The 25,042-nt window shown below is 32.1% G+C and overlaps 1 protein-coding gene across 7 annotated transcripts in view; it reads left to right on the top strand.

The window, feature by feature from the left end:
• The window catches only part of LOC148276010 (uncharacterized), a 30,186-nt gene extending 12,044 nt beyond the window's left edge, over positions 1 to 18,142 (top strand). The window contains exons 5-16 of one of the 7 annotated variants that reach the window (XM_088234904.1): positions 800 to 957; positions 2,062 to 2,214; positions 2,637 to 2,815; positions 3,707 to 3,893; positions 6,085 to 6,168; positions 7,412 to 7,532; positions 8,130 to 8,310; positions 10,234 to 10,369; positions 11,022 to 11,186; positions 13,756 to 13,937; positions 15,190 to 15,298; positions 17,169 to 18,142. In XM_088234904.1, coding sequence (XP_088091030.1) covers positions 800 to 957; positions 2,062 to 2,214; positions 2,637 to 2,815; positions 3,707 to 3,893; positions 6,085 to 6,168; positions 7,412 to 7,532; positions 8,130 to 8,310; positions 10,234 to 10,369; positions 11,022 to 11,186; positions 13,756 to 13,937; positions 15,190 to 15,298; positions 17,169 to 17,498 — 1,985 coding nt within the window. In that variant the 3' untranslated portion in view covers positions 17,499 to 18,142. Of the gene's footprint in view, positions 1 to 799; positions 958 to 2,061; positions 2,215 to 2,636; positions 2,816 to 3,694; positions 3,936 to 6,084; positions 6,169 to 7,411; positions 7,533 to 8,129; positions 8,311 to 10,233; positions 10,370 to 11,021; positions 11,187 to 13,755; positions 13,938 to 15,189; positions 15,299 to 17,168 lie in introns of all 7 variants that reach the window. The other 6 variants (XM_088234900.1, XM_088234901.1, XM_088234903.1 and 3 more) reach the window with 6 other exon arrangements.
• The last annotated feature ends 6,900 nt before the right edge of the window (positions 18,143 to 25,042 follow it).

Genomic DNA, 25,042 nt, shown 5'->3' with positions numbered 1-25,042 from the left:
TCGAAAAGTGGAGACGCTTCCAGCTTCCCTGAGACTGTCTGGCAACTTATTAAACATTTAAAAACCTTTATAGTAAAGGCTGTTCCGAGTTCCCGTCAGTCTTACATTAAGAAGCCTGAAATCACCCTAACTTCTCATTTCATAATTGTGAAAATCTTTATTATATTTAATGGCGGCCTCCGTGGTGTAGTGGTCAAGACGCTTGACTCACGCTCGGAAGGTTCCGGGTTCGATTCCCGGTGAGAACACAAAAATTAAAAATGTGATTTTTCTCAAGCCTGGGTGTTCTGTGATATAATTCACCACTGTAATTGGGCCTCCTGGCCTGTTGTGGTGCAAAAAAAAAAAAAGCTTCTTAACCTGCATCCCTGAACCAGTCTGTTTTTCAATTCTGAATTAAAATCAGAATATTGAACAGTATTCTTTCTTCAATATCCAGGATATTTAATTTCTCTTACATGAATTCAATTTTGGCGTATTGACCATACTTTCATACAACTCTCATTGCCCAGTTCTGCTTATCTGGATTTTTTTTAAACTGTATCGTTTCCAAGAAACAGGACTGTAGAGCAATTTCAAGCGTGGCATACAATAGATTGGAATACTAATTTATTTGAATTGAAATCTTCCTAAGAATCGTATTATTTTTGTTATGTTTATAGCTGTATGTTAATGCCTATATCTCATTTAAAAAAATGTGGAGTTCTTTTGAGGGTGACGACATACAATAATGTTATTTTTTAAGGACGATGGGCATTTTGCATTTAAAGTATTTAAATAGGTGCGTTATTTGCTGCAGGTGAGAGGCCCCATGCTTGTTCACATTGTGGTAAAGCCTTTGCTCACAAGCACTGCCTCAATACGCACCTGTTACTCCACTCTGCGGAGAGACCGTTTCAGTGCCACGAGTGTAAGAAATCCTTCACACTCAAGCACCATCTGCTAACACACTCCAGGGTAAGTGACTGACTTTATTTTTACATGTTTCAAATTTAATGCTCACAATCCATAATTTGAATATCATTTCTGTGTAACCTACAAATTATATCCAATTATTATCGTTGTATAACGCAGCATATTGACTTATTAGTGTGCATTAGTGTGCGGTATTGGAATATTGTGCAAATGCATATTTCTATCAATAGTTAAGTCGTCGTTAGCAAAAAGGCAGTTTTTTTGACAAAATGAGTTAAATCTGTGATAATATTCTACAAGAAATTTCGATAGCTACGAGTAGTAAACAAACTATTTCAGTACAAAAAACGATAAAATGTTGTTTTTTAAGCAGTAGCAGAATATCTAGAGATCCATAAGCAAAAACTCAGTGTAGAGGTATATGACACACACAGGTTTTGTGCCCTAGAAACAGATACTGTGTTTTTACTTATGATTATTTACACTTTATTTTAAATTAGCATAAAATTGATATATACGAAAAATTCACATATCTCAAAATATGACCATTGCAAATAACTGCCTTTTTGCTTATGACGGCAATATATAGATATTTTTTTATTTAAATAGTTAATTGACAATTTTTGATGGAATTCCATTGTAATGATGTAATAACTTATTTTAAATGAATAACTTATTTGTAAATATTTGCATATAAGTTATTAATTTCAGAATACTTAGTACACTTCCACTTATTTGTTTGACCAATTAGCGCTTTCACCCTTTAATGGGCATCTTCAGACTGGGAAATTAATAATTTATAAGTAAATATAAGTTATTGCATCATGTAGATGTTCATTTCTTTATAAAAATATTGGTGTTTATTTTGTAGCACCTACTCCACATTATGTTACATATGTAAACTTTAATAAATTGAAGTAAATCACAGATTTTCAGTCTCTATATTTGTATTATGATACTAAAAAATGTTAATAATATAATCTGTATAAAATTTTATTTGTAGTTTTAGTAAAATGGAATCCTGTATAAATATTAATCATTAAAAAAAACAATAAATATGTTATCATTCGTTAATCTTTTTCGATGCTGTGATTTTCAAAAAAATGCTTAGAAATTATTTAATCGTATGCATGTTTACTTACACAGGTTCACAGTAGAGATAGGCCATTTGTGTGTGCGGATTGCGGTCGTAGTTTCCCCCTGAAGAGGCACCTAGTTACACACAGCAAGTTCCATGCGGGAGAGAGGCCCTTTGTGTGTCAGGAGTGTGGAGAGAGCTTTGCACAAAAGGATCACCTGGTGAGTCGCCTCTTGATAAACAAAAAAAAAGTCTCTAATAAGTCAATTTTTCTAAAGAGTGGTTTCCCGTTGCCTTCTCTGGTAGATTTTTCTGTCGGGGTTACCTTCTCTTAGCTGATTGGTTGTGGTTTGGAGACGCCAGAAACTCGCCTTTCATCCTCTCGTTATCTGCTGTGATCACATCATTTTTAGTGTGATCCATTGCCCGGGGATCGCGATGTGGACACTTACGAGTCGGACTAGTTGGTGGAATGCAACTGGGTCTTCGCAGCATTTTATCAATCACACCCTCCAGCGAGATGTGACTCACTGCGACCCTTCTGACAGCTAGAACCCCATTTGCCATCACCAAAGTTAAATACAAGATTTCTGCTTGGTTTTTTTAATTTGGATCAATGTACGAACCTTTTATTGGTTTTCAGGTGATGCATTCAAGGTTCCACGGGTCACTGAACCCATTTGTGTGTCCAGACTGTGGTTCAGCCTTCACCAGAAAGTTTCAGCTGGTCAATCATGGGCGTATGCACGGGAGGGTACCGCACTCCTGTCCCATCTGTGGAAAGGAGTTCCTGCAGAAAAGGACACTTGTTGCGCACATGAAGTAAGTCTGCCTTTCTAAATACTGAATAATCATAATTAGGATATTATGGAAATCTTCATTGAAACGAACTAGTTTTTGATAATATAATATGGATATCTAGACAATTGCATCGCTTTAAAACTGCCATTGGCAGCAATTTTTCGAGTTTGTCCAAATTTTTGTAGACATGGCTTGGATTCCACGCCCTAGGGAGTTATTAAGATTGAAAAAAAAAATAAACAGAGAGGGAATACATTTTTGAGAAGGCAATATGGAAGTCTAGGCATTTGCATGGCTTATGACCTGTCATTTGTTTATTCAACTAACTTTATAAAAGTAAGTAGATATAGAAATTGAACAACTGTTTTTAGACGTTGTTTAGTAGGTGGAAAAATACAACCCGATAACCTCACCCACATCAATAAAGGTTTCAGCTCTTTCACTTCACAAAAGTCAACAGATGGAAGAGTTGAATAAGTAGGTATAGAAATTGAAAAACTGTTTATCAGACATTGTTTCTAGGTGGAAAAATACAACCCAATAACCTCACCCACATCAATAAAGGTTTCAGCTCTTTCACTTCACAAAAGTCAACAGATGGAAGAGTTGAGGAATTGCGGATGTTTAAATAAAGGTAGAATGGTGAATATTACAGTGTGTAAAGTGGCCACTCAAACCAGCCAGTGGCAAGTCATAAGTTCTCTAAATGCTTAGACTTATAGACCATATTTCCTTTCCTCAAATGATCCCCATCTCTGTTGTAAGTTAATGTCAATAACTTCCCATGGGGTGAAATCCAGTCTTTGTCTACAAACATTTAAAAAAAATATGGATTACAAATTGTACTGTTAATTCAAAAGCTTTTTATACACAATGAACTGAATTTAAATTGATGAGTAGCGCATGTTCCAGACTGCATACGGGCGACTCTCCCTTCTCGTGCATCGACTGCGGAGAGGCCTTCAAGTGCAAGAACGACCTCCAGCAACACTGCAAGATCCTCCACCCCTCCCTTGGCAGCGGCGTGACCACTGTGAGCGTTGGCCAGCAGACCGGCTCGTCCCAGCAGCAGGAGATGAAGCCGCAGATAGTTCAAGTGGTGGGTCCAGACAACGGTAGACAAAAGCCTTCCGCTGTGCAGGTATCTCTCCCTGTGAACCCGAACAACTAGAAGGCATCTTCCAATTAATTGTATATTTTGCGTTGCGTTATTTGTTATACTCGCTCCAAAAAAACATCTCTATTTCCTAACAATACGAATAACGTACTTTTATCACGCAATTCACCAAATCAAAGATCTCACTATTATTTTTTAAGTGAATTATACGTTTTAGTCTAATCTAGTGAGATGCTTGGATTTGTACTTCAAAATTCTAGATCTTTCAGTAACACAATTGCAAAACACAATGTATAATACATTTGTCCGCAGCATACTAGAATACTGTTTCATAATTTGGTATCCTTCTGATTCGAACCACATTCTTGAAATAGTTCAAAAGCGATTTTTGCTTTTCTCAAATCTTAAAGAATATAATAATTATTTGTTCTTGTATCCATCCTTATTTCTAGCAGGGATGCTGGATTACAACACCCTCGAATCTCGTCGTCATATTTTTCTTAAGAAACATTTTTAGAAGTCAATTTCTGGGAGTATACATAATCCAAATATACTGAAAGATATCAGTTCGCCTGTTCCAAGTAAATATTTTAGAGCAAGATCTCATGCACTATTTTACACACCCGGAAGCCATACGAATCCAAGTCAGAATTCACCCCATTATAAGGCAACTTGCTTTCTTTACATAAAAACAGTTTATCTGCTTTCTATTACACTCGGCTATTTATAAATTCGATCCTAGTCTCCTTAATTTTCTTGATTTATAAATACAGTAAAACCTCGTTTTTACGCTCCTCGATTTTATGTTTTCCCGCTTTTTACACCGAAATGTTCAGGACCCATTTTTCTTCATACATTCTCGTACAAATGTTCCCCCTAATTAATGTTTTTTAAATTTTTATCAACCCGGTTTTACGCTTTAAAATTTTCGGAATTCTTTTGATGTGTCAAAAAAGCCAATATTATGTCGTAATAATGATACCGCGGCCCGCGCGCCACTGCGTATGCCACATGAATAAAGAATAAAAACAGGTAAACAACTAATAAAGGATAAATTATTGTCTTAATCTAAATTCAAAGTAGGTGCAGTGTAATTGACCTTTTTGTTTAACTGTCTGCCTTTAGGGTTAGTCTTAATTTTCATTTGAACAAAAACGTCGTATTGACTTGTACAAATCATGAAACGCAGTTGACAATCGTTAAGAAACAATAAAGTTTTAATATCATTAAATTGCGACATTTAAAAAGTTATCATAAAAGTGGAAATAATTTTGCCGCGATCTATATGACTGTTGTTTTTAGTGATGCCATAGAAAAAAGTGATACCGTATAAATAAAATTATAAATAAAAAGGTTATTTTATGCAAATTCTAAATTCTATTTTGTTTTTTTTTTATTTACACATAAAATAATTTTAACATTCTGTTTTTAAATCAAATAAAAAAACAGATAACAAAATATTTTTAGTGAAATCATTGAAAATAGGTAAAAAAATATTGACAATTTCCACTTATCTGGTTTTTCTGGAAGTATATGCACACAAATAGCAAATCAATTTTATTTTTATGTAATTCCCATTTTTTCCATACATTTTTCATTTCCTCACTTTAGCGTTTTCCTCAGCTTTCTTGCTCCCTTGAAAAATGTGAAAAGGGGGTTTACTGTATATTATTTAACGACAAACAAGTTTTCACTTAAATTAATTTAATAAAATGTTTGCTTTTTGTTTTATTAGGCAGATATTAGGTTTTGATTCTATGAATCTTTATGTTTAGCAAGATAGCTTAATTAATACTGATGAAGAGAAATATGTACTGCTTTTCACAATGACGATACTTCTCATAATATTTAGTCTGGCCACCCTTTTGTTAGATAGTGAAGAGAATAAATATTTTGTTAAGCTCAATTATTCTAATGCTCTTAATCTTACCGTGAAATTAAATTACTTCGTAAAATAACTTTATAGTTCATACATATTGTTTTTATTGGAAGATGGCTCGTTTGTTCACAAACCTAAAGGTTGTTATCACAAAGAAGGACTGTACAGATAGGCTAAAATATTTCTGACGTAAATTCTAAACATGGATAAAAAAGAAAAAGATGAATAATCAATTCAAATTAGATTGTAATCGTAAGAGAGGAACAGTGTCTCAAGTTATTTTTATTTTGATAGCTCATTGGACCAGATGGCGCTATTCAGGAAAAAACAACCTCTGGATACTCTTGTCAAGAGTGTGGAAACTGCTTTAATACTAAGGTAAGTTAAACAATTCATATTTGTGATTATCTTTATCGTAAACTTATTACATATGGTGTGTGATAATTTAGTTCCAATTTCATTGGTAGCAGACCAAGTTCTAAACATCAATTCACATATCTTTCACTTCTTTGACTTTTTTTGATAGCACTGTAATTTAGTACCCCGTGTCCAGGCGGATGAAACAATGCAGTGCCCTAAGCGGTATTTATTTATTTATTTATATATGACATTTCTGCCATTTACATAATATATGTGGTGTAAAGAGTGCTTAAAAAAAAAAAAAAAATAAATCGAGTATGAAATATTAATACATTCATACTATACACATTATAAATGACTTGAAATACATATATATTTTAAAGAAATTATACAATTACAAAATACGTTAATCAATTAAATTATAACTATTCCAACCCAAAATCCTGAAGTTGATTTGCTCTTTTTGATAAAAATATGTTGGTCACTTTATTTTTTAAGTTAGGCAGAGATAAACTAAATATATCAAAATATGATGCATATTCATTCCCGGTATTCTGTTATCTAAACATAGGTGAGTTATATTGAGCTACCATTCGAGAATTTTGACAATAAAATATTGTTGATGTTCTGCTTAACCTAGGCGGTACATAGAATGACATCAATTTCAGTAGATCAGGGGTATCATAGATTGGTTTTATTATTTTATAAAAAGTCGTAAGTTCGGTCTATCTTCTTCGTTCTTGCAATTTAGTTAATTTAAGAGAGTCTAAAATTTTGTTATAATTTAATTGATTACAAGAAAAACCCATCTTAAAATTAATACATCTAAGAAACTTATTCTGAATTCTCTCATTAGAATCTGAGAAAGTGATTTGATAAGTTGACCATATTGGAAAATTATAATCTAGTTGGCTTCTAACTAGAGATGTCTAAAGATATTTTAATGTGTTTATATTATTAAAATCTTTTCCGGTTCTAAGTACAAATCCTAATATTTTTACAGCTTTGTTAGGTATTTTAATAGTATTCATAATGTGCTCTTTAAATAATAATTTCGAATCGAACAAAACACCCAGATCGCTCATGGTAGAAACATCAGTAATTTTAATAGAATAGGGTGCGGATAGAGCGTGATGATGATTTAATGTTACCAAAATGAAAAGCTATCTTACAAAGTTGATTAAAATGAGCAGTCACTACAATACATTTAAATTAAAAACAAAATGAAGAAGAAAAATTGTAAATGCGTATTATGTTGCAGGAAGCGTTGGCATTACACGTGCGACTTCATACGGGCGATCGCACATTTGTGACAGATCTGTGTGCCCTCACGGCCGCCTTGCAGCCTGGAAATTTCCTCAATCCCACACAAGCGCATCAAGGTTTGTACATATTAAACACAGTGTGTTACACTCAAAAGCTAATTGAATTTGGAAAAAAGGTTTTTGTATATGATACCAGTCGTTTTCTGATCTTGTTGCTCATCACAGAAACTTGACAAGATGGTTGAGATGTACAGCCGTCACAGACTGATTTTTACGTTTTTTTAACTGTATACATTTTTGAAGCGTTCATTTACAAAACAATAATAACTTTTGCACAATAACTTATTGTGCATCTTAACGGCCGTGAAAATCTAAGAAGTTTAATCAATAATAACTTTTGTAAATTAATTGTATTAATATTTGACTGTTACATGCTAGAGAATTTGGCCCTTCGGACTTCATTTAATTGATTATAATCTTGGGGACTGTAAAATTTTGCCCCTTTGAGCCTCACAATTTATTTTTTGCTATTCAGAGCAATCTAAATGTAATAATGATAAATCTGTCTCTCAGAATAGATCTATTTTTATTTACGCCGCATCCTGTAGTTTGAATATCGTCAATCCATTACTTAACCCATAAATATTTATTTTTACATTACAAGATTGTGAAGGTTTAAACGACTGTATCATCTGATTTGTAAATTGACTCTAGGTGGGACGCAGGGTTTGCAGTTAGTATCATCAGGATCCAGTGTCCTACAGCATACGGGTAATACGGTGATAGCCAACCAGACTCCTCACTTAGTTACTCCACCACGACCCAAGGTTCACTTCTGTCCGGACTGCGGTAAAGGTTTTGCATCGAGACATGGTCTTCATCAGCACCACAGGAGGTAAGTTTTTAAAAACTTTCTCTCTTCGTTCTGAACTTAACGAATATGTTTTTTTTTTTTAATAATTAATTGATGTGTATTTTAAATTTTTTTTTTTTTGTATTTTGTAAGGAAGAAAGCAAAGGGATATTTATTTTATTTATTGAAACAAACTCGGTCATACAAAATCAAACAGCATGTAACATACAAAGTAACAGTAAATAATTAGACCAATATTATGTATCGGTTTCACGTAGGAACAATATTATGTATTTTTTGAGCCTGTAATGAGGAAGTTCAGGGTTATAGAAAATTAGATGGAAAAAAAGTTTTCCGGTAAAAATTAGAGTATTTAATTGTACCGCAAATTTACTAAAAATGTATCGAAAAATTCATAAAAATTCATTACTTTGAACTATGTCACAAGTTCTTTTGAATCAACCAATCAATTAAAGCATAGTTATGTGTTGTGATAGATTTCCAGTTTCTGCAGCCCTTTTTTAAAAAATGTTCAGTGTACTTTTACACTTCCAATTTCTAAATTTAAAATATCAGCACAATTCACTGACGACAACTTGTGACCAGGGGCGAATCCTGCAAATATGCGATAATGCACAGCTTACTAATATATTTTAAACATGTCAACATGTCAAAAGTCAGAATAATCAGCACGCGTGCTTTATAAGGTGTATGAATGTAGAGGAAGCGAGATCTGTATGCAAAGATAGTGTTGTGGCGTTCTTACCTCTCTGCCTACCCTTATGGGGGAACGTCGTGATGGTTTGTTGTTGTACCATTATATTTGACTTTCTATAATAATGTTTTATAGCAACTATGTTTATGGGAAAATAAATAAAATAATAAAAAGTACACTATGTTTTAAATCTTTAACCATGTCGCGATTTTTCAGTACTAAAACAAGCTTGCAGATTACATATATTATTTGAAGATTCTCTATTGGAAACTAGTATTTCAAACATTATTTCTGAAGGACTATTTTTCTTTGATAGGATACCGTTGACATATTATGTATCAGATAGGGGACATGTGACTTTTGAAGTGGCCATTTTTGGCATTATTCATTTTAAAAGGAATCGGTCAGTGCTCAGTGTTGACATTTCAATCATAATGGAAATATCTGCCAAATGTCATTGTGGTAATTTAAAATAAACTTTTGTGCAAGTGTTGCAATAAAATAGTGTAGAATAAAGCTACGTATATCACGAAGTTATTAATAATTCAGTACTCAGGTGGCAGAAGGGACCATCTGTATTTTTAGTTTTCAAAAGTTTAAATAAATGTTTCAGTAAATACTCCTTAAAAATACATCTTCATTTAGAATGGTAATTTATTGTTGAAAAGTAACCCTAAAATATTTTAGTTTAGTCTTGAAATCAAGTCTTATTTCAGCACTCCTAAACATTGAGTTGATTTCCACAGAACCACAGAAAAAATAGCAATTTATAATTATATTACTTACATATTATGTACTTTTATGTAGGCACAAATAATAAACATTTTTTGTAGATTATCTATAAAATAAATCACTGCTTGTGACTTCACAGGCGGAGTAATTTCAAAATTACAAAACTTTTTTTAATTATTGGCATAGTTGATGATCTATTAACAAAAAAAAAACATTTATAAACCACTAAACATCCCCATTGTGATAGTTTTTTAAAAATATAAGCATGAAATATTAAGGTTAGGTTTAAATTTTTTATTAGGATTGTCTCAGATAGATATTGTTATTTACGTACGTATCTACAATTATTCTTCTGATATCACCTTAATTTTTTAGGTCCTATAAGTTGTTATGAATCAGTAATCAAAATACAAAAAAAGTATTATCAGACTATTTTATATTTTGTTATTAAAATAAAATGCCTGAAATCAAATTTTAAATAAAATTGTTTGGGTAATTAATCTGAATTGTGAATTCAGGCATCCGGATGGAGGCTGTACACTACGTACACATGTATGTGACACGTGTGGTAAGGCATTCTTCCAGAAGAATCATCTCTTGCTTCACCAGAGGCAGCACATGGAGATTCCATCCCGGAATCATCAGGTAGTTATTGTATGTTATCACAATGCTTCATTTTTATTTAGTTTAAAATAATTTATACTGTAATATAACCATAACAAGACAATATATTAATATTATTTTCTACTCAAACTTTGTTATTTCTGCCAAAATTTGGATCCCATGTTCAAGCTAAAACAAGATGCTCGACTCGGGCCACAGTCTCAGGCTGAAGAAAACCAGATTCAACCTAAACCTACGGAAGTATTTCCTGAGCAATAGGGTTGCTGATGGTTAGAATAGGCTGCCACAAGAGTTGGTCTCAACGTTTAGTCTCAATAACTTAAAAATGGACTCGATTATTTTTGGGAAAATTTGGGAAACTTGGCTGTCATTTCAGTATTGGCGGTAACCAACCATTTTAAATCCCATTTACCGAATTATTAAAAAAAACCTTCTGCACAATTCACTATTTGTCGCTTACGTTGTTCTTCCAATAAGGACTCAATATATTATGATTGTTTTTTTGTTTTGTTATTGTTATTCTAACATGTTATTTTTTATTTGCTTATTATGAACAATTTTGCTTAATTTTTTTAGTGTTACTAATACATTTCTATTACTACAAAACCCAATCAAAATGTATGTCTAAAAATAAATGGCATAAATGCATCAATCACTGTCTCATGCGTGAAATTCTCTTCAGCCGACAGAGATATACGTTGACAAACAACAGCAGCAGCAACAGCAGCAACAAGAGCTGCAGCAGCAACAACAACAACTGAGCGGAGAATCTCGCCAGAGTGAGACATCTAACCACAGCTCCTCCAGCAATACAAGCCTACAGCACTCGGGTCCCACTCACATACAGGTTCGTATATGGAATGACCAATTTCACGGGTGACTCTAAATCTATTTTGAAATAAAGGATAACCATAAAATTTGCCGTTTCCATTCCTAGATTTTACAAATCTATCGAGTTGTGGGTTACAAAATGTTGTACGCAGGCTTAGTGAAAGAGGAATATGTAAAAACAGTTAAATTATTTGCAAACAGATGGAACAAACAATATGGAGTCCTCTGAACTTGAGAATCAGACCAGGACCTCATGTGATTAACTAACACCGCACTAGTAGGCAGAAACTTGTAAATAACAAATGTATTTACATATTTTAAAATAAATTAAATATAAAAATAGAATAAATTTACTTGTTTTCTTCAACACAATGATTGCCGTTTTCGCTTTGGGTATGATAGTTTTATTTCGCTAGGTGCCGCTTGTATGCACCGGGACTTATCAGAATATTTTAGTTTCAGTCTTACGTATACATACATACAGTAAAACCTCATTTTTACATTCCTCAGTTTTATGTTTTCCTGCTTTTTACATTGAGATATTAAGGTCCTGTTTTCCTTCATACAAATATTCCCCCCAATTAACGTTTTTTACATCACCCCGGTTTTACATTTAAAAAATTTTGAAATTCATTTGATGTGTCAAAATAGCGAAACTTGTGACGACATAAAAACAATGCCGTGCGCTACCGCGTATGTCCAAACTGAAGAATAAAAACAGTTTTAACAAGTAAAAAAGTTTAAATTACTGTCTCTTGAACTAAATTCAAAGCAGGTGGAGTGTAATGTACATTTTTGTTTTACTGTCTTCCTTTAGGGTAAGTTTTCATTTAAACAAAAACGCCATATTGACATGATATTACGGTTGACAACATGAATTTAGTCTAGAACATTAATTTTATTTTTATGTAATTATTTTTAAAAATTCCATACATTTTTCATTTCCTCACTTCAGCATTTTCCTCAGTTTTACACTTTTTTGTTGCTCCCTTAAAAAATGTGAAAAGGGGGTTTTACTGTACATTTTTTATCATTTAACTTTAGTACAACGGTGACAGAAAGCTGTTTGGTTTAAAATGACCATACTTTAAATGATTTGAAAACGAGACAACAAACGGCACATTACCCGTGCCATTCAACGCCTTAGTTGTATGCAATAACCCCACACATGGAAGGTTCAGGGTTAGATACCTGGTGAGAACACAAAAAAATATAATGTGATTTTTCTCAAGCCTGGATGTTCTGTGCTGTAATTGGATCTCTTGGCCAGTTGTGGGTGCAATGTTGTTTAGATTTTCCCTCAACGGGGATGACAGATGAAGCCAGTGACGTGATGCCAACTGAGAGCCATTTCGTATATGCTCATTTTCAACCCTGAAAACTTTCATACATTGATAGTTACATAATTAGAATCGTAAAAATCTGCTCTAAATATTAAATATATTTTCAACATTACTCTCGATTTGTGACAATACCTCAGAGTAATAATGCGTGAACCTATAGAGAAGCCCTATCACTATATTTCATAGAACGCAAGCGATGTTGGTTTGTTGATTAGCAACCAATTGGTGGCCATTTTGTTTTATTTGACAACATAAACGGTTCGATCGGATGCTTTTGTCGGTGTGCTTGGCTTTGTTTGTAAATAACTTGGATATTTACATTATAATAAATAAAAATCGACTATGGTGAATTGCAGTATGTTTGGTTGCAGCAGTAGGAGCGTCAAAGGTGTTAAATGAGTGAGTTTTCACAGGTAATTGATTTCGAATATTTTACCATGATTTACGTTGATTTTTGGCATTTATTGTCCCGACACGTGTATTATGTTGCTTAAAAACTTTCCTTATATCAACATATTTACTTCAGATACTATTTTTTTCTTAATTTAGGGGATAAATTTGTGAATTAAAGTATGTTTACTGTCGATAATGACAGTTGATTACGGGCAATATGTCGGGGCCGCACAAGGCATCCATATAAAGTTTGAGTTTTTATAGAATAAAGGTCGATTCAAATTTTACTCAAAAATAGCAATTTTAACCTTGAAATCGCATCTAAAATGACGTGTCCAAATTTCAGGCCGCTACAACTCGCCGTTTCGGAGATGTGACGGACAAACAAACAAACTCAACACAGGACTTTGGTTCAATAGAGTTGGGATTTATGTCTCAATAAATGTAACATAAGTATATTGTAAATAAAGTGAATAAATAAATAAAAAAATAAACACACACATGTATTTTCAGTTTTATAAAATAAATATAGGAGAATTATAGAAAAATAAATTGGAATAACCCTGCAATAATAAATACACAGGTACATATTTCAAAATATTTACAATGCAAATTAATATCAATTTGGCAATTCTCGACCTGAGTACGGCCCATTGTTTTGCTGCGAACTGTAGCTAATATAATACCCAAAAGTCATAGAATGGTTTTCCTACGTTTGGGCTCCTCTATAGCTTGGCACATTATTACTCTGAGGAAAATACCCTGTAAGGCTGTATTATTTATTGCTTGGCAAGCCAAAAACTTGTCGTTATTTCAAACCTATTTACATTTTATACCTTTCATCAACAGGTGACTAATCGTGAAGGTCAGGTGATTGGAAACCAAATCCTGATTGGCGGATCTAGGAACCGACAACTTATCGGGAATCAGATCCATATCATCAATAGGGAAGGGAAAACTATTGGTACACAGATCACATCACCCTCGAGCAATCTTGTTCACACCATCAAACAGGAACACATGCAAAATAGGCAAGTATTTACAGTTATTTTTTAAATAATGTTTTTTATCCATTTCTATTCCACAGATGTGTGGAAAGGAAAATTAATGCGTTGCCATCCTCTACTAATGACATTTCTAAGTGCCATTTTTGTTGATTATAAACAATTGTTAAAATGTATGCAAAAATAGTTTATTTGGTAAAAAAAAATATTCATGTCTTTTCGATGAATTTCAACAATAATTGAAAGTGTTAAAAATAATGGCGAATTGATGTAGGTATGGTAGAAATGTTGCTCTAAATGTCACCGTTAGAAACAAATAGTAATTACACTACGTATTTAAATAAACAAAGTGCAAACTGGTTCATTTTTCCATCTACAGTTTCAGTTGATTCAGATTTTTAATTATTGTAATTAGAGGAACATAGAATTAAGAATCGTCCAGAAACTGCATACGCACATCAATCAGAAGACGACTAAACTACTCATAAATGAGTAGGTTTACGTTTTGACCCATTAGTTTCTTTGTAGACGTCGTTCAGTACGCAACTCTTAATTTGAATTCAACTATGCCGTGTTATGTCCTTTTAAAGTGTAGAAATACTGCTAGGATCTTAAGGAAACAGAGTGGTGTCACATTTCATGTGTAATTAGCAAACGAATGTTTAAGTAGCAAATGCATTACTTAAAAATTGAATTATTTTTCCATCTGTCAGAAGAAACAAAATGGAAATTTCATTATTGTTGCCAGGGTAGTAAATTTTTTTACCCTACTTTGCTCATCTAATTAAAGAATTAATGAAAATTAGACCTCGGATTAAACAACGTAGGGGACATTTGAACGACATTATCTTTAAACATCAAATATTATTTAACATGATATAAAAATATCTGTTTTATGTCAAATAAAATTTGTTTTATATTTTGAGTTCTAAGTTCATTAATTTAATTACTCTTATTAAATGACCCTTTACTTATCTACTCTGTTGTGTCAATCAATGTTTCCGCGTGCACAATAAAATTTTAGACACAGTCCGATGTATTTAAATATGATTCTACGCTCCTTCTGGACTTATTCTTAATTCTGTGCAGAGGAAGTTCTCCCATCTTTCCCCACTTTCTGAGCTGTTTTATTGAACTGATCATCCTGCCTTCATGATTGGAGTACCGATACATTGTCCTACATATTATCGAGGATGAGTGATAACGATGATGATATGGAAAATATAAAACTGTGTGAAATTTATGGAGCATACTTGTAATTAGAGCGTGACAATTTTAGGGATAACCAGGCGACGCTAAACTCCCAAGTCAACCAACAACAGCAACAACTGAACAATGCACATCAGCAGCAGCGTGAGGCTCATCAGATGACTCCGACTCATCATCAGGTAAACCTGCTTGTTTTAGTTGCTTCTAAACTGCTTTTATGAATTAAGAAATATAAGATTTATTTCAACAGAGAGGGAAAAAGTTTTCGAGAAGAAATTTGGAAGTCTAGGCATTTACAGGGCTTATGACCTGTCATTGGCTGGTTTAAGTGGCCACTTTACACACTGTGTAACATTCACCATTCTGCCCATGTTTGAACATCCTTTTTTGAACAAAACTTTTTCCCTCTGTTGAAATAAATCTAAATATGAACAACTCCCTAGGGAGGAAATCCAGCCAGTCTGCAAGCATTTGGACATAATCAAACATTGTTAAGAAATATAAGCTTATAAAACTTTATTTGGTCATTTTTTTACTCATCGCAGGACAAAAGTCTCATGGAGTTGGAACATCAAATATATTGAATAAATGGTGTTATGAACACAGAAATAACAAACCACTATTCTTATTACCTTTAGTTTTTTCTTCTTTGATTATGTAGCATGTTTCTCTTTATTATAATTTTTGAAAAACGGATTCAACTACTTTTTATACTTGTTCATTTATACAACATCTGTTGTTTTTCCCATTAAATAAAATAAGTACTTAATTAATTTTGATATTTTTATTATAATCATAATTTATCACATAATGACTATAATTGTAGTTACCGCGGTAGAATTCCACCGATAATCATATACAGCTCGTAATGTTACTGACAAAACATTTTGAAATAAAATATTCTGGTGTGCCTACTAATACAAATGAAATTTGTATGTTTACCTAGTTCACTGACAGGTACTAACACATTAGCATAGGGTTATTTAACATTCAAACTGAAAATATTTCGAGTTGTGGTCGCGTGGCTAGTAAGTGTTGTGGACTCAAGGATCAGAGGTCCGAGGTTCAAACCCCACTCTACCCCAACTTGATTACCATTTTCTAACAGTTAGATACTTACAACTTGTTGAAAATAACCCCCAAATTGAAATATTTTGGTAAATTATAAGAACGCTAATATTTCTTTAAATAAAAAGAAGTGATTAAATGTACAAATTTTGCGTAAATGTTTATGAATTCAAGAACGAACTCAAGTGGGTGAGTTTTTATCAGCAAAATAACTTTCAATCTCTCTCACTTCTTTATAATATTCTTCACAGCTCTTGCGCTCCAAAACATCTTGCTGAGAATTTCTTTTATCTTCCTGATCATGGTCTTTCGCTTCGCTTTTCTCCGGAGAGAACACTTCTTTGACATAGCACACAATTTTCAGCAATTCCCTTTCTGTTCAAGCTTTGCATTTTGGAATAAGTTACCTCGTCATATAAAAAATGCACTTTTTCTGGCCACCTCTTAGAAACGCTTGAAACATTACTATATATCCTTAGAACCCTAACCTCCCTTCATTTTACTTTACTTACTTACATTTAATATTCTATTTTCTTTCCTTGGTTCCTCTTTCTCTCTCCTTCCAAACTCATAACCTGATATTGCATTCCTCATTTTTCAATATTCTATTTTTAAAATTTTGTTTTTATTTCGGAAAAACAACAGTTCTCATAAAATATAGTGCATACATCCGGTAGAAGTTTTTCACAAATATAATATGTAAAACATGATGCACTTTTATTTAAATTAATATGTGTAAGACCCATCTCCCCATTGAAAAACAGCTGTTATTTTTTATCAATTAGGTTTTTTGTAATGTATATATATTTTGTTTTTTAGTATAAATTTTTAACCAACTCTTCTTTTGACCAGTCTGTTTTTTGGTTGGCTGGAAGATATTGCTTTTAGCTTTAATTCTTTGCACTTGAAGATTTAAATGAAATTATTCAACTGCCCCTTTAAATACAACGCATCAAAACGAATATCTATGTATATAATCAGGTGGTACATGCGGAGCAATTGGCTCAACATCAGCAGCAGCAGCAGCAGCAAGCGCGCGAGCAGCAGCAGCAGCAGGCGCGCGAGCAGCTCCAGCAGCACCAGCAGCAGCAGCAGCAGCAGCAACAGCAGCAGCAGCAGCTGGTCACCATCCAGCAGCAGCACAAGCAGGAGACTACGCACCTGGTGCTGCGCAACCCGTCCCGCGAACAGCAACAACAGCAGCAGCAGCAACTGGCGCAGCTCAGCCAGGTGCACATCGGGCCTGCGCACGTCATCAAGTACGAGATCATCCCGCAGGCGAGCGTAGTGCAGGTCCAGTCCATCGACTAGGTAACGCCGCACTCGCGACATTGGGATACCGATCCATTTATTATAACTATAACACTATCGCTTTATTGATGGAATCAGCATTCACTCTCTAACATAACTTTGTTGTACGTGTTAATTATTTGAAGGGTACATGGCAAAAACAGGCTCTTTCAGAGGATATGCGGTGGGGAGCAGTTTGATGAATCGGTATTTGAACACAGTTTTTTTTTCACTTTCTCGCAGATCCCTCTCCGATACTGTTCGAAAAATACAACTTATGCGTTTACGTACCTTTTGCGTTTTTCAAAAATATTTATCATATTTGTAAACCGTACGTCCGAAGACTTCACTCAAAACTGGGCGCCTTTTAAAGGTATTTCGATGGTCTATATGGTCCCGTAAGAAATCATTTGTTAAAAAAACAAATCGACAGGGACACACCAATGGTAAATATTTATTGTAATACAAGAAGATAATACGGGAATATGTTTGCATGAAGAAAAGTCAGACCGGGCATCCTCTTGACAAATAAAGAATTTTACAGGAGAGAAAAGATAAAAATACATAAAGTAGTTGTGGGACATCCTTAATATTTATTTAAAATGGGTTTTCAATCAATGTAAAATATATTTTTACACACAATCACAGCAAAAAACTAACAAAAATGACCACTTTAAAATAAATCAAAAACACCTTCCTTCGTTATACAAAAACTGTATATATATTTTTTTCCACAATTTTTCAGACAAGGAACCAAATTTTGTCATTTTTTAATATTTCATTCTGTTGAACTCATTCAGGAGATAAAAAAGGCATAAATACAGTAAAACCCGTAAATAACATTTTTCAAGGGACCACCTACAAAAATTTAAATGGTGGGAAAATGTGAATGCAGGGGTAGGGAAAAAAAATTAGCAAATTATTTTTTATTGAAAAATGTATGGAGGAATGTTTGAACCATTTTTTTTATTGCAATTTTTTTAAACATCATATTCATAAACAGTACGTGTCTGTACAACACAATAAACCATCTTTAAAATTACAACTAAAATATGAAAATGGCAGCAATAAATGTTTGTACTGATTTAACTTACCAACAAGTTGGTATAATGATAGAGACTCAGACTTCAGACTCTTGAGCTGTCAGTTTACAGTGGGGATTGCAATTTTTTCTGACCGGCAAGTAGTATAATGATTAGGGACTAACTTCACAGTTGTCAAAAAACGCAAAAATGGTGGTAATAAATGTCCGCAAAACACAATAAACTGTAAAATAAATATAAAACAACTTTGTTTTTAATCACTTATTTATTTCTCCACCAAATAGTTTCAAAGCTACGCAAGCTTCTTTATCTAGGTATACTTAACCTTAATACAGATTGCACATTTCTCTGACGTTAATTGCGGGAAAAAAAAACATAAAACTGGGTTTTAAATGTATTAATTTTTTTTCATTCTGTGGGACTTCAAAAATTATAATATGTAAATTGAGGAAAAACGAAAATTGCGGGGACGTAATTTTGAGGGTTTCACTGTATCTTGGAAAATCAAAAAAATACAATGAACCGGTTTTTTGCCGTGTACCCTGTACCCTTCATTTAGTTAGGTACTTTTTTTTAATTATGTTCAATGCGTTAGCTGGGATGCACAAGATTCTGTCTTCAATTCTGACTATTGATCACCTTTATTCGATTTTCATAAATGCCTTGCATGGAAAATATTCAGACTTGTTTCTATTCTTTGTCTTAGCAAAATTGACTGGGATTTTGATAACTTACGAAAAAAGGACATCCCTGTCGTTTTCTTATTTTCATTATTTAAACCTACTAGTATAACATTTTTTATTACACAAAGGCAACGTGATCAGTCGTGTTGTGCTTCAGAATCCAATCTGGAGAAACCTTCATGTGAAAAAGATTTTAAATTAAAACTTGGTCCACACAAATAGACTATCACGACTCAGAAGCTGAGATGTAGGAATATATCATGCCCGCGAAAATAAAAAGGTACAAAAATCATTCCACCTCGATCCTCTCTTTGGGAAACACTGAAAAAAGATCCGATATAATTTTTTTTAGTTTGTTTTTTATCATGTAACTCTTGAGTGGGCATATAAAAAAGTGTGAATTTAATAGTTGAATTAAATTTCATATATTAAGTGCCTATATTTAATAACCTATACATGTGAACGCATTCAAACTATATTGTAATAAATTTTAATTAAAGGTGTATTGGGATAAATTTTTGAAATATCGGTAGGATTTAAAAATGGTTAATTCTTTTCATGCCGGTAATTTTTCAGTAATTTTAAAGGTTTCACGTGGTTAAATATTAAAAATAACATATTTTTTTTGAATTGTGATAAAATACACTTGTATCGCTTTCTAAATTAATGCATTGCCTTTATAAGTACGGAAAAGGTTAACAAATCAATCAATTCTTTTTTGCTATCAAATTTGATGTTTCTTTGATTTAGAATGTCATCACATTTTAAACTTTGGCAGACATGAAAAATGTAAAATTAAAAATATGTTAATGTAAAATGGCAAGTCACTATTTTTTGTTACCAGTAGAGTAAGTTTTTAAATTAAATTAAAATTAAATTTCATTACATTTAAATTAATTATTTTTCAGAATTATCTTTTTTCACTAACACAGTAAGTGAGACTTTGTTTAAAAATGTATTACATGCAAAACAACATTTTTTTTCATATCTGTTTATAACTTTCCGACTTTTAAGTTTATGACAGACATTTATGTTTCCATATGCCAAAAACCACATCTTAAATTGCAAGAATATGTACAGTCTATTAAAATTTTTAATATCTTTTGTTCAAGTGTGCGTACCAGAAAATATTTTTTTGATAATTTAAATTTGTGCACAAATAATTGTTTTTACTTGGTTCATCAATAGGCATTAATACATTAAAAGAAGGCCATTAAAAATTCAAACACACTGTAGTTATTTGTGTTTTATTTATGGTATGACACATCTTTTTTAAATACATCACATAAAAATTCCTTAATTTTCCTATTACTTTTTTGTTGTTATATAAAATTTAGAGGATCATAAAACAGAATGCATAAATATATTATGTTTTTTTTTTTTCATAAAATTTGTATTTGAAGCACTAACTTTGTGGTTATTCATTATAGTTAAAATTAAAATAAAACGATTTAGTTTTTAAGCACTTATTTTTTACCAACCAGTTTTGAAGCTATACAAGCTTCATTATCAATGTCTACTTTACTACAGTAAAACCCCTTTTTTACGTTTTTCAAGGGAGCAAGAAAAAAATGTGCAAAACTGAGGAAAACGCTAAAGTGAGGAAATTAAAAATGTGCAGAAAGAACAGGAATTATATAAAAAAATTATTAATTTGCTACACTATAGTGTACATATACTTCCAGAAAAATAGTAAAAACGGTGATAAGTGGAAATCGACAATACTTTTTTTACCAATTTTCAATGATTTCACTAAAAATATTTTAATATATTTTTTCAGACAATGTTATGTAATCTGTTTTTTATTTGATTTAAAAACATGTTGAAATTATTTTATGTGTAAATAAAAAAAATCGAAAATAGAATTTTGAATTTGCATTGAATAATGTACAACAATTTTTCCCTTAAATGTTGGGAATTTTTTTTTTACAGTATCACTTTTTTCTATGGCATCAATAAAACAACTGTCATATAGATCGCGGCAAAACTGTTTATACTTTTATGACAACTTTTTAAACCATTTTTTTTATAACTTTAAATATTTCTATTGTTATGTTTTAAACTTCGCAATTTAATGATATTCAAACTTTATTGTTTCTAAACGTTTGTCAACTGCATATCATGATTTGTACAAGTCAATATGACGTTTTTGTTTAAATGAAAACTAAGACTAACCCTAAAGGAAGACACTTAAACAAATAGGTCAATTACACTGCACCTGCTTTGAATTTAGGCTAAGACAATACTTTATTGTTTATAACTTGTTTACCGGTTTTGATTCTTCATTCGCATGCCACACGCGGTGGCGTGCGGACCGCGGCACCATTATTACAACATAATTTTGGCTTTTTTGACACATAAAATGAATTCTGAAAATTTCGCTAAAGCGTAAAACCAGGGTGATGAAAAATGTAAAAAACGTTAATTGGGGAGAATAATTGTATGAGAATGCATGAAGACAAACGGGTCCTGAACATTTCGGTGTAAAAGGCGGGAAAACGTAAATTTGAGGAACGTAAAAACGAGGTTTTACTGTAATCAATATCAATATTTTATTCTTAACAGTGTTGTCACTACTAAATATTAAATCTAAACACACGGAGTTAATAAAAGTCAAGTCTTTTTGTCATGTAGTGTTTTGGCCTTGTAAAGGTAGGAGGTGTGGGGTGAGGGGTATTCAATCTTTATTACTTTTAGAGTGGACCATATGAAATATTGTGTATTTGATAATTTATAAATTTTTTCCTTTATTTATAATTTTTTTAATTTTTAAGTTGTCTAATTTTAATGTTTTTTTTTTAAAACAAGATAATATTTATTTGTAAAGTATACCTCGATAAGGAAGCTTGTGTAGCTAAAATCGATTTATTTTTCTCAAGCCTGGGTGAAATTATTCTTAAAATCTGGCCTGTAAAAACTCACATTATTTATTGTAATATTATCCTTCACATAATTTACACTGATCTTTTTAAAATCGGGTTGTGGTCCCGTGGTAGTATTGTGGACTAACGGACCAAAGGTCCCAGGTTCAAATCCCACTCTATCACAACTCGATTTCCATTTTTCTAGCGCAAGTTATTTACGACTTTCAGGAATCGGACTGAAAATTTAAATATTTCAGTAAATAATAAGAACTCTAGTATTCCTCTTTTTCTTAAAAACAAAAAAAAACTACAGAATTCCATGATTAATGTATTAAATGACACCAATATTTGCATTATCTCATAATACGCATAATTTGTTTGGTCACTAAAGCGGAGATTGAATACTGACTATCCTTTGTAAACCGGTTTGTTGCTGATAATGTATATCTTGCGATCGTATTGGCAATATAGGGGTGCCTTAGGAAAGAAAAAATCAAACTACGCAATAAAAAAACATTTAATAAAACTCAAAGCAGTGTTCAATTTTATATATTATAAATAGCTATATAAAATGTGTAAACCTTTTAGAAGTTATTCAATTGTCAAAAACATTTGTTGCTTTCATCGCTGTTTATGTAATAAGTTCACATTTCATTGCTATTTATGTAATATTGTATTGACATTGACAAATTAAAAGGTGAATTTATATGTCCTGACCATAGTTTAAGTCATTAACAATAGTGAATCTAATTATTAATGGAACATGTTTTAAGTTATATAACCTATATTTTTTTCTTCTTACGATCGGTATTCAGATAAAGCGCTAGAAGAGAATGTAAAACTGGGATGTCTGTGAAGTATTATAAAGCGAAGGGCGGAGTTTGGTCAGCAAGAGAGTACCTGGCCGGCAGAATAGAGGGAATCTCGCCATTAGAAGATGTTACCCGTAGTTTCTGTAGGTATATCTGCTGTAAGTAGTTTTATAGAGTTTACAATACATTTTGTAAACGAGAGTACTGTGATTACAAACCACATCAATCTTTTGTAATGAAAATATCCCTATTCATCACATACGGTATTCGAACTTGTGATTGAAAATAATCTTCTCTAAGTTAATTGTAAATTTTAAGTACTTTATAAGTGCGGTTAAGGAATATATTCAAAGCTTTTATAATGTATGTGTAAAAATCCGGTGACATTATTGAAATTAAAGACTGGTGATTCATATTATTATCGTAAATATAATGATGTGTAGCGTGTTTTAAAAAAAATGTACAAACTTACGTTTGACTTTGTTTATTTATCTGTGAATTTATTTTATAATTGGCCAATCAAGTTATAAGCATTTAAGAATATGTATTCATCCTTAACCTTTTTTAAAATCCAATATTAATATTACTTTCTTTCATTGTGTAGGATTATTCCTAGTTACTTAGTTAATAATTTAAAATCCTAACCAGCTGGTTTGGAAGGACTTTTTGTGATGTAAGGATTTTCTTTCGATTACTGATGTGTATAAAGCTTAGAGTAATAACCTAATAGAGTCGCCTATACGGAGAATAACCATTATATGATTATTGACCACGAGCTTAGCCACAGATTACAGAAACACAACGGGGTGTTGGTACTCGGGTTGAAAATTGCGAGCGCTAACTGAAACTGTTTGTTGTTAAACTAAAAACCAAACCAAAAATTTGGAACGCTTTTGTTCTATGCAATAGAGCTTGGGCTTCTCTAGAGAATTATTACTCTGAGGTATAAAGTGATTGATTTAAATCTGTAATGTAATCTCGAGGGATTCTAAAAAATACCAAAAAACAATACGAATCCTCGGATATTATTTTTTTATAAATATATTACGGAACGGGTCGCTGGTAAATTTTACAAAAGTCAGTTTTAATATTTAATCTGCTGTATAAATTTTTTATTCACATTTGGCTATTTTTGTGAATTTACTTCTTTTTTACCCTTAAAAACATTGGTTATTGCATTCTAATCACATCTACGCAACTTGTGTATTGAGTTCAAATATTATAGATTTTAGTTGTTTCTTTGCACTTAGGACCAGTTAATGTTATGTTAATATGTGTATAATATTAATTATAGGGTATTATAAATTTGTAAAGTATGTATAAATTATTAAATAACAGTATATTTAAGAGAGAATATTAAAATTTACCCAACCACCAGTCCGTTTATCATCACATGTTAAAGATGTTTCTAGATCAATGTATGACCATTTTAGGTTGAATGTTGACGCAGTTAAAATATTTTTGTTTGTTTGAGAGCACTATCATTATGATTTCCTGTTTTTTTTTTTAAATCACAAAATAAAAAAAATACTAATTTTTTTGTCCAATAATAATTAAGAAATAAATCATTACATTTAAGTTATTTAATGACGTCAGGGGGTAGATTACAATCGGGAAAAATGTTGCCACTATAAAAAATTAGTATTACCATTGAATTTTTTATTTTATTGATAATCTTTCTGAAAACACGTATGTATCGACATGTGGCTAGAGCCGGCTTCGGGGTAGGTGGAGATAGTAGAAAAGTTAAGTATACTGACTCTGTACATCTATTTACTCTGTACAAGATAGCGTTTGTAATCACTCCCCTGGGGCTATAAATAAATTAGTGATCTTAATGAAGAATTTTTTTTTTTTTTTATATGTTCAATTTTACATTACAATTCAAATGTTAAAGTATAATGTGCTTCTAATAAAAAGCAGTTTTTTATCAATCAATAAAAAAAATCTTTTCCCAAACCAATCAACAATTTTTTAAAAATATGTATATAAGTGCAGTAAAATTTCAACTATCCAGATTAATGAGTGCCAGACGTTATCCGGATATGCAGAAATCCGGATAATTGGATTAATTATTAAATTAAGACAATGTTTTGAAAGAAAATTGCAAAATTTACTCAAAAATCACTTTTATATTACTTTTGAAATAATACGACAAAATGG

This window comes from Micrasema longulum, unplaced genomic scaffold, assembly GCF_059751315.1.
Source record: "Micrasema longulum isolate JH-2025_06_02 unplaced genomic scaffold, ASM5975131v1 h1tg001298l, whole genome shotgun sequence".
Taxonomy (NCBI): domain Eukaryota; kingdom Metazoa; phylum Arthropoda; class Insecta; order Trichoptera; family Brachycentridae; genus Micrasema; species Micrasema longulum.
Note: the sequence above shows the minus strand (reverse complement) of the source record. Positions and strands in the feature narration are given on the sequence as shown.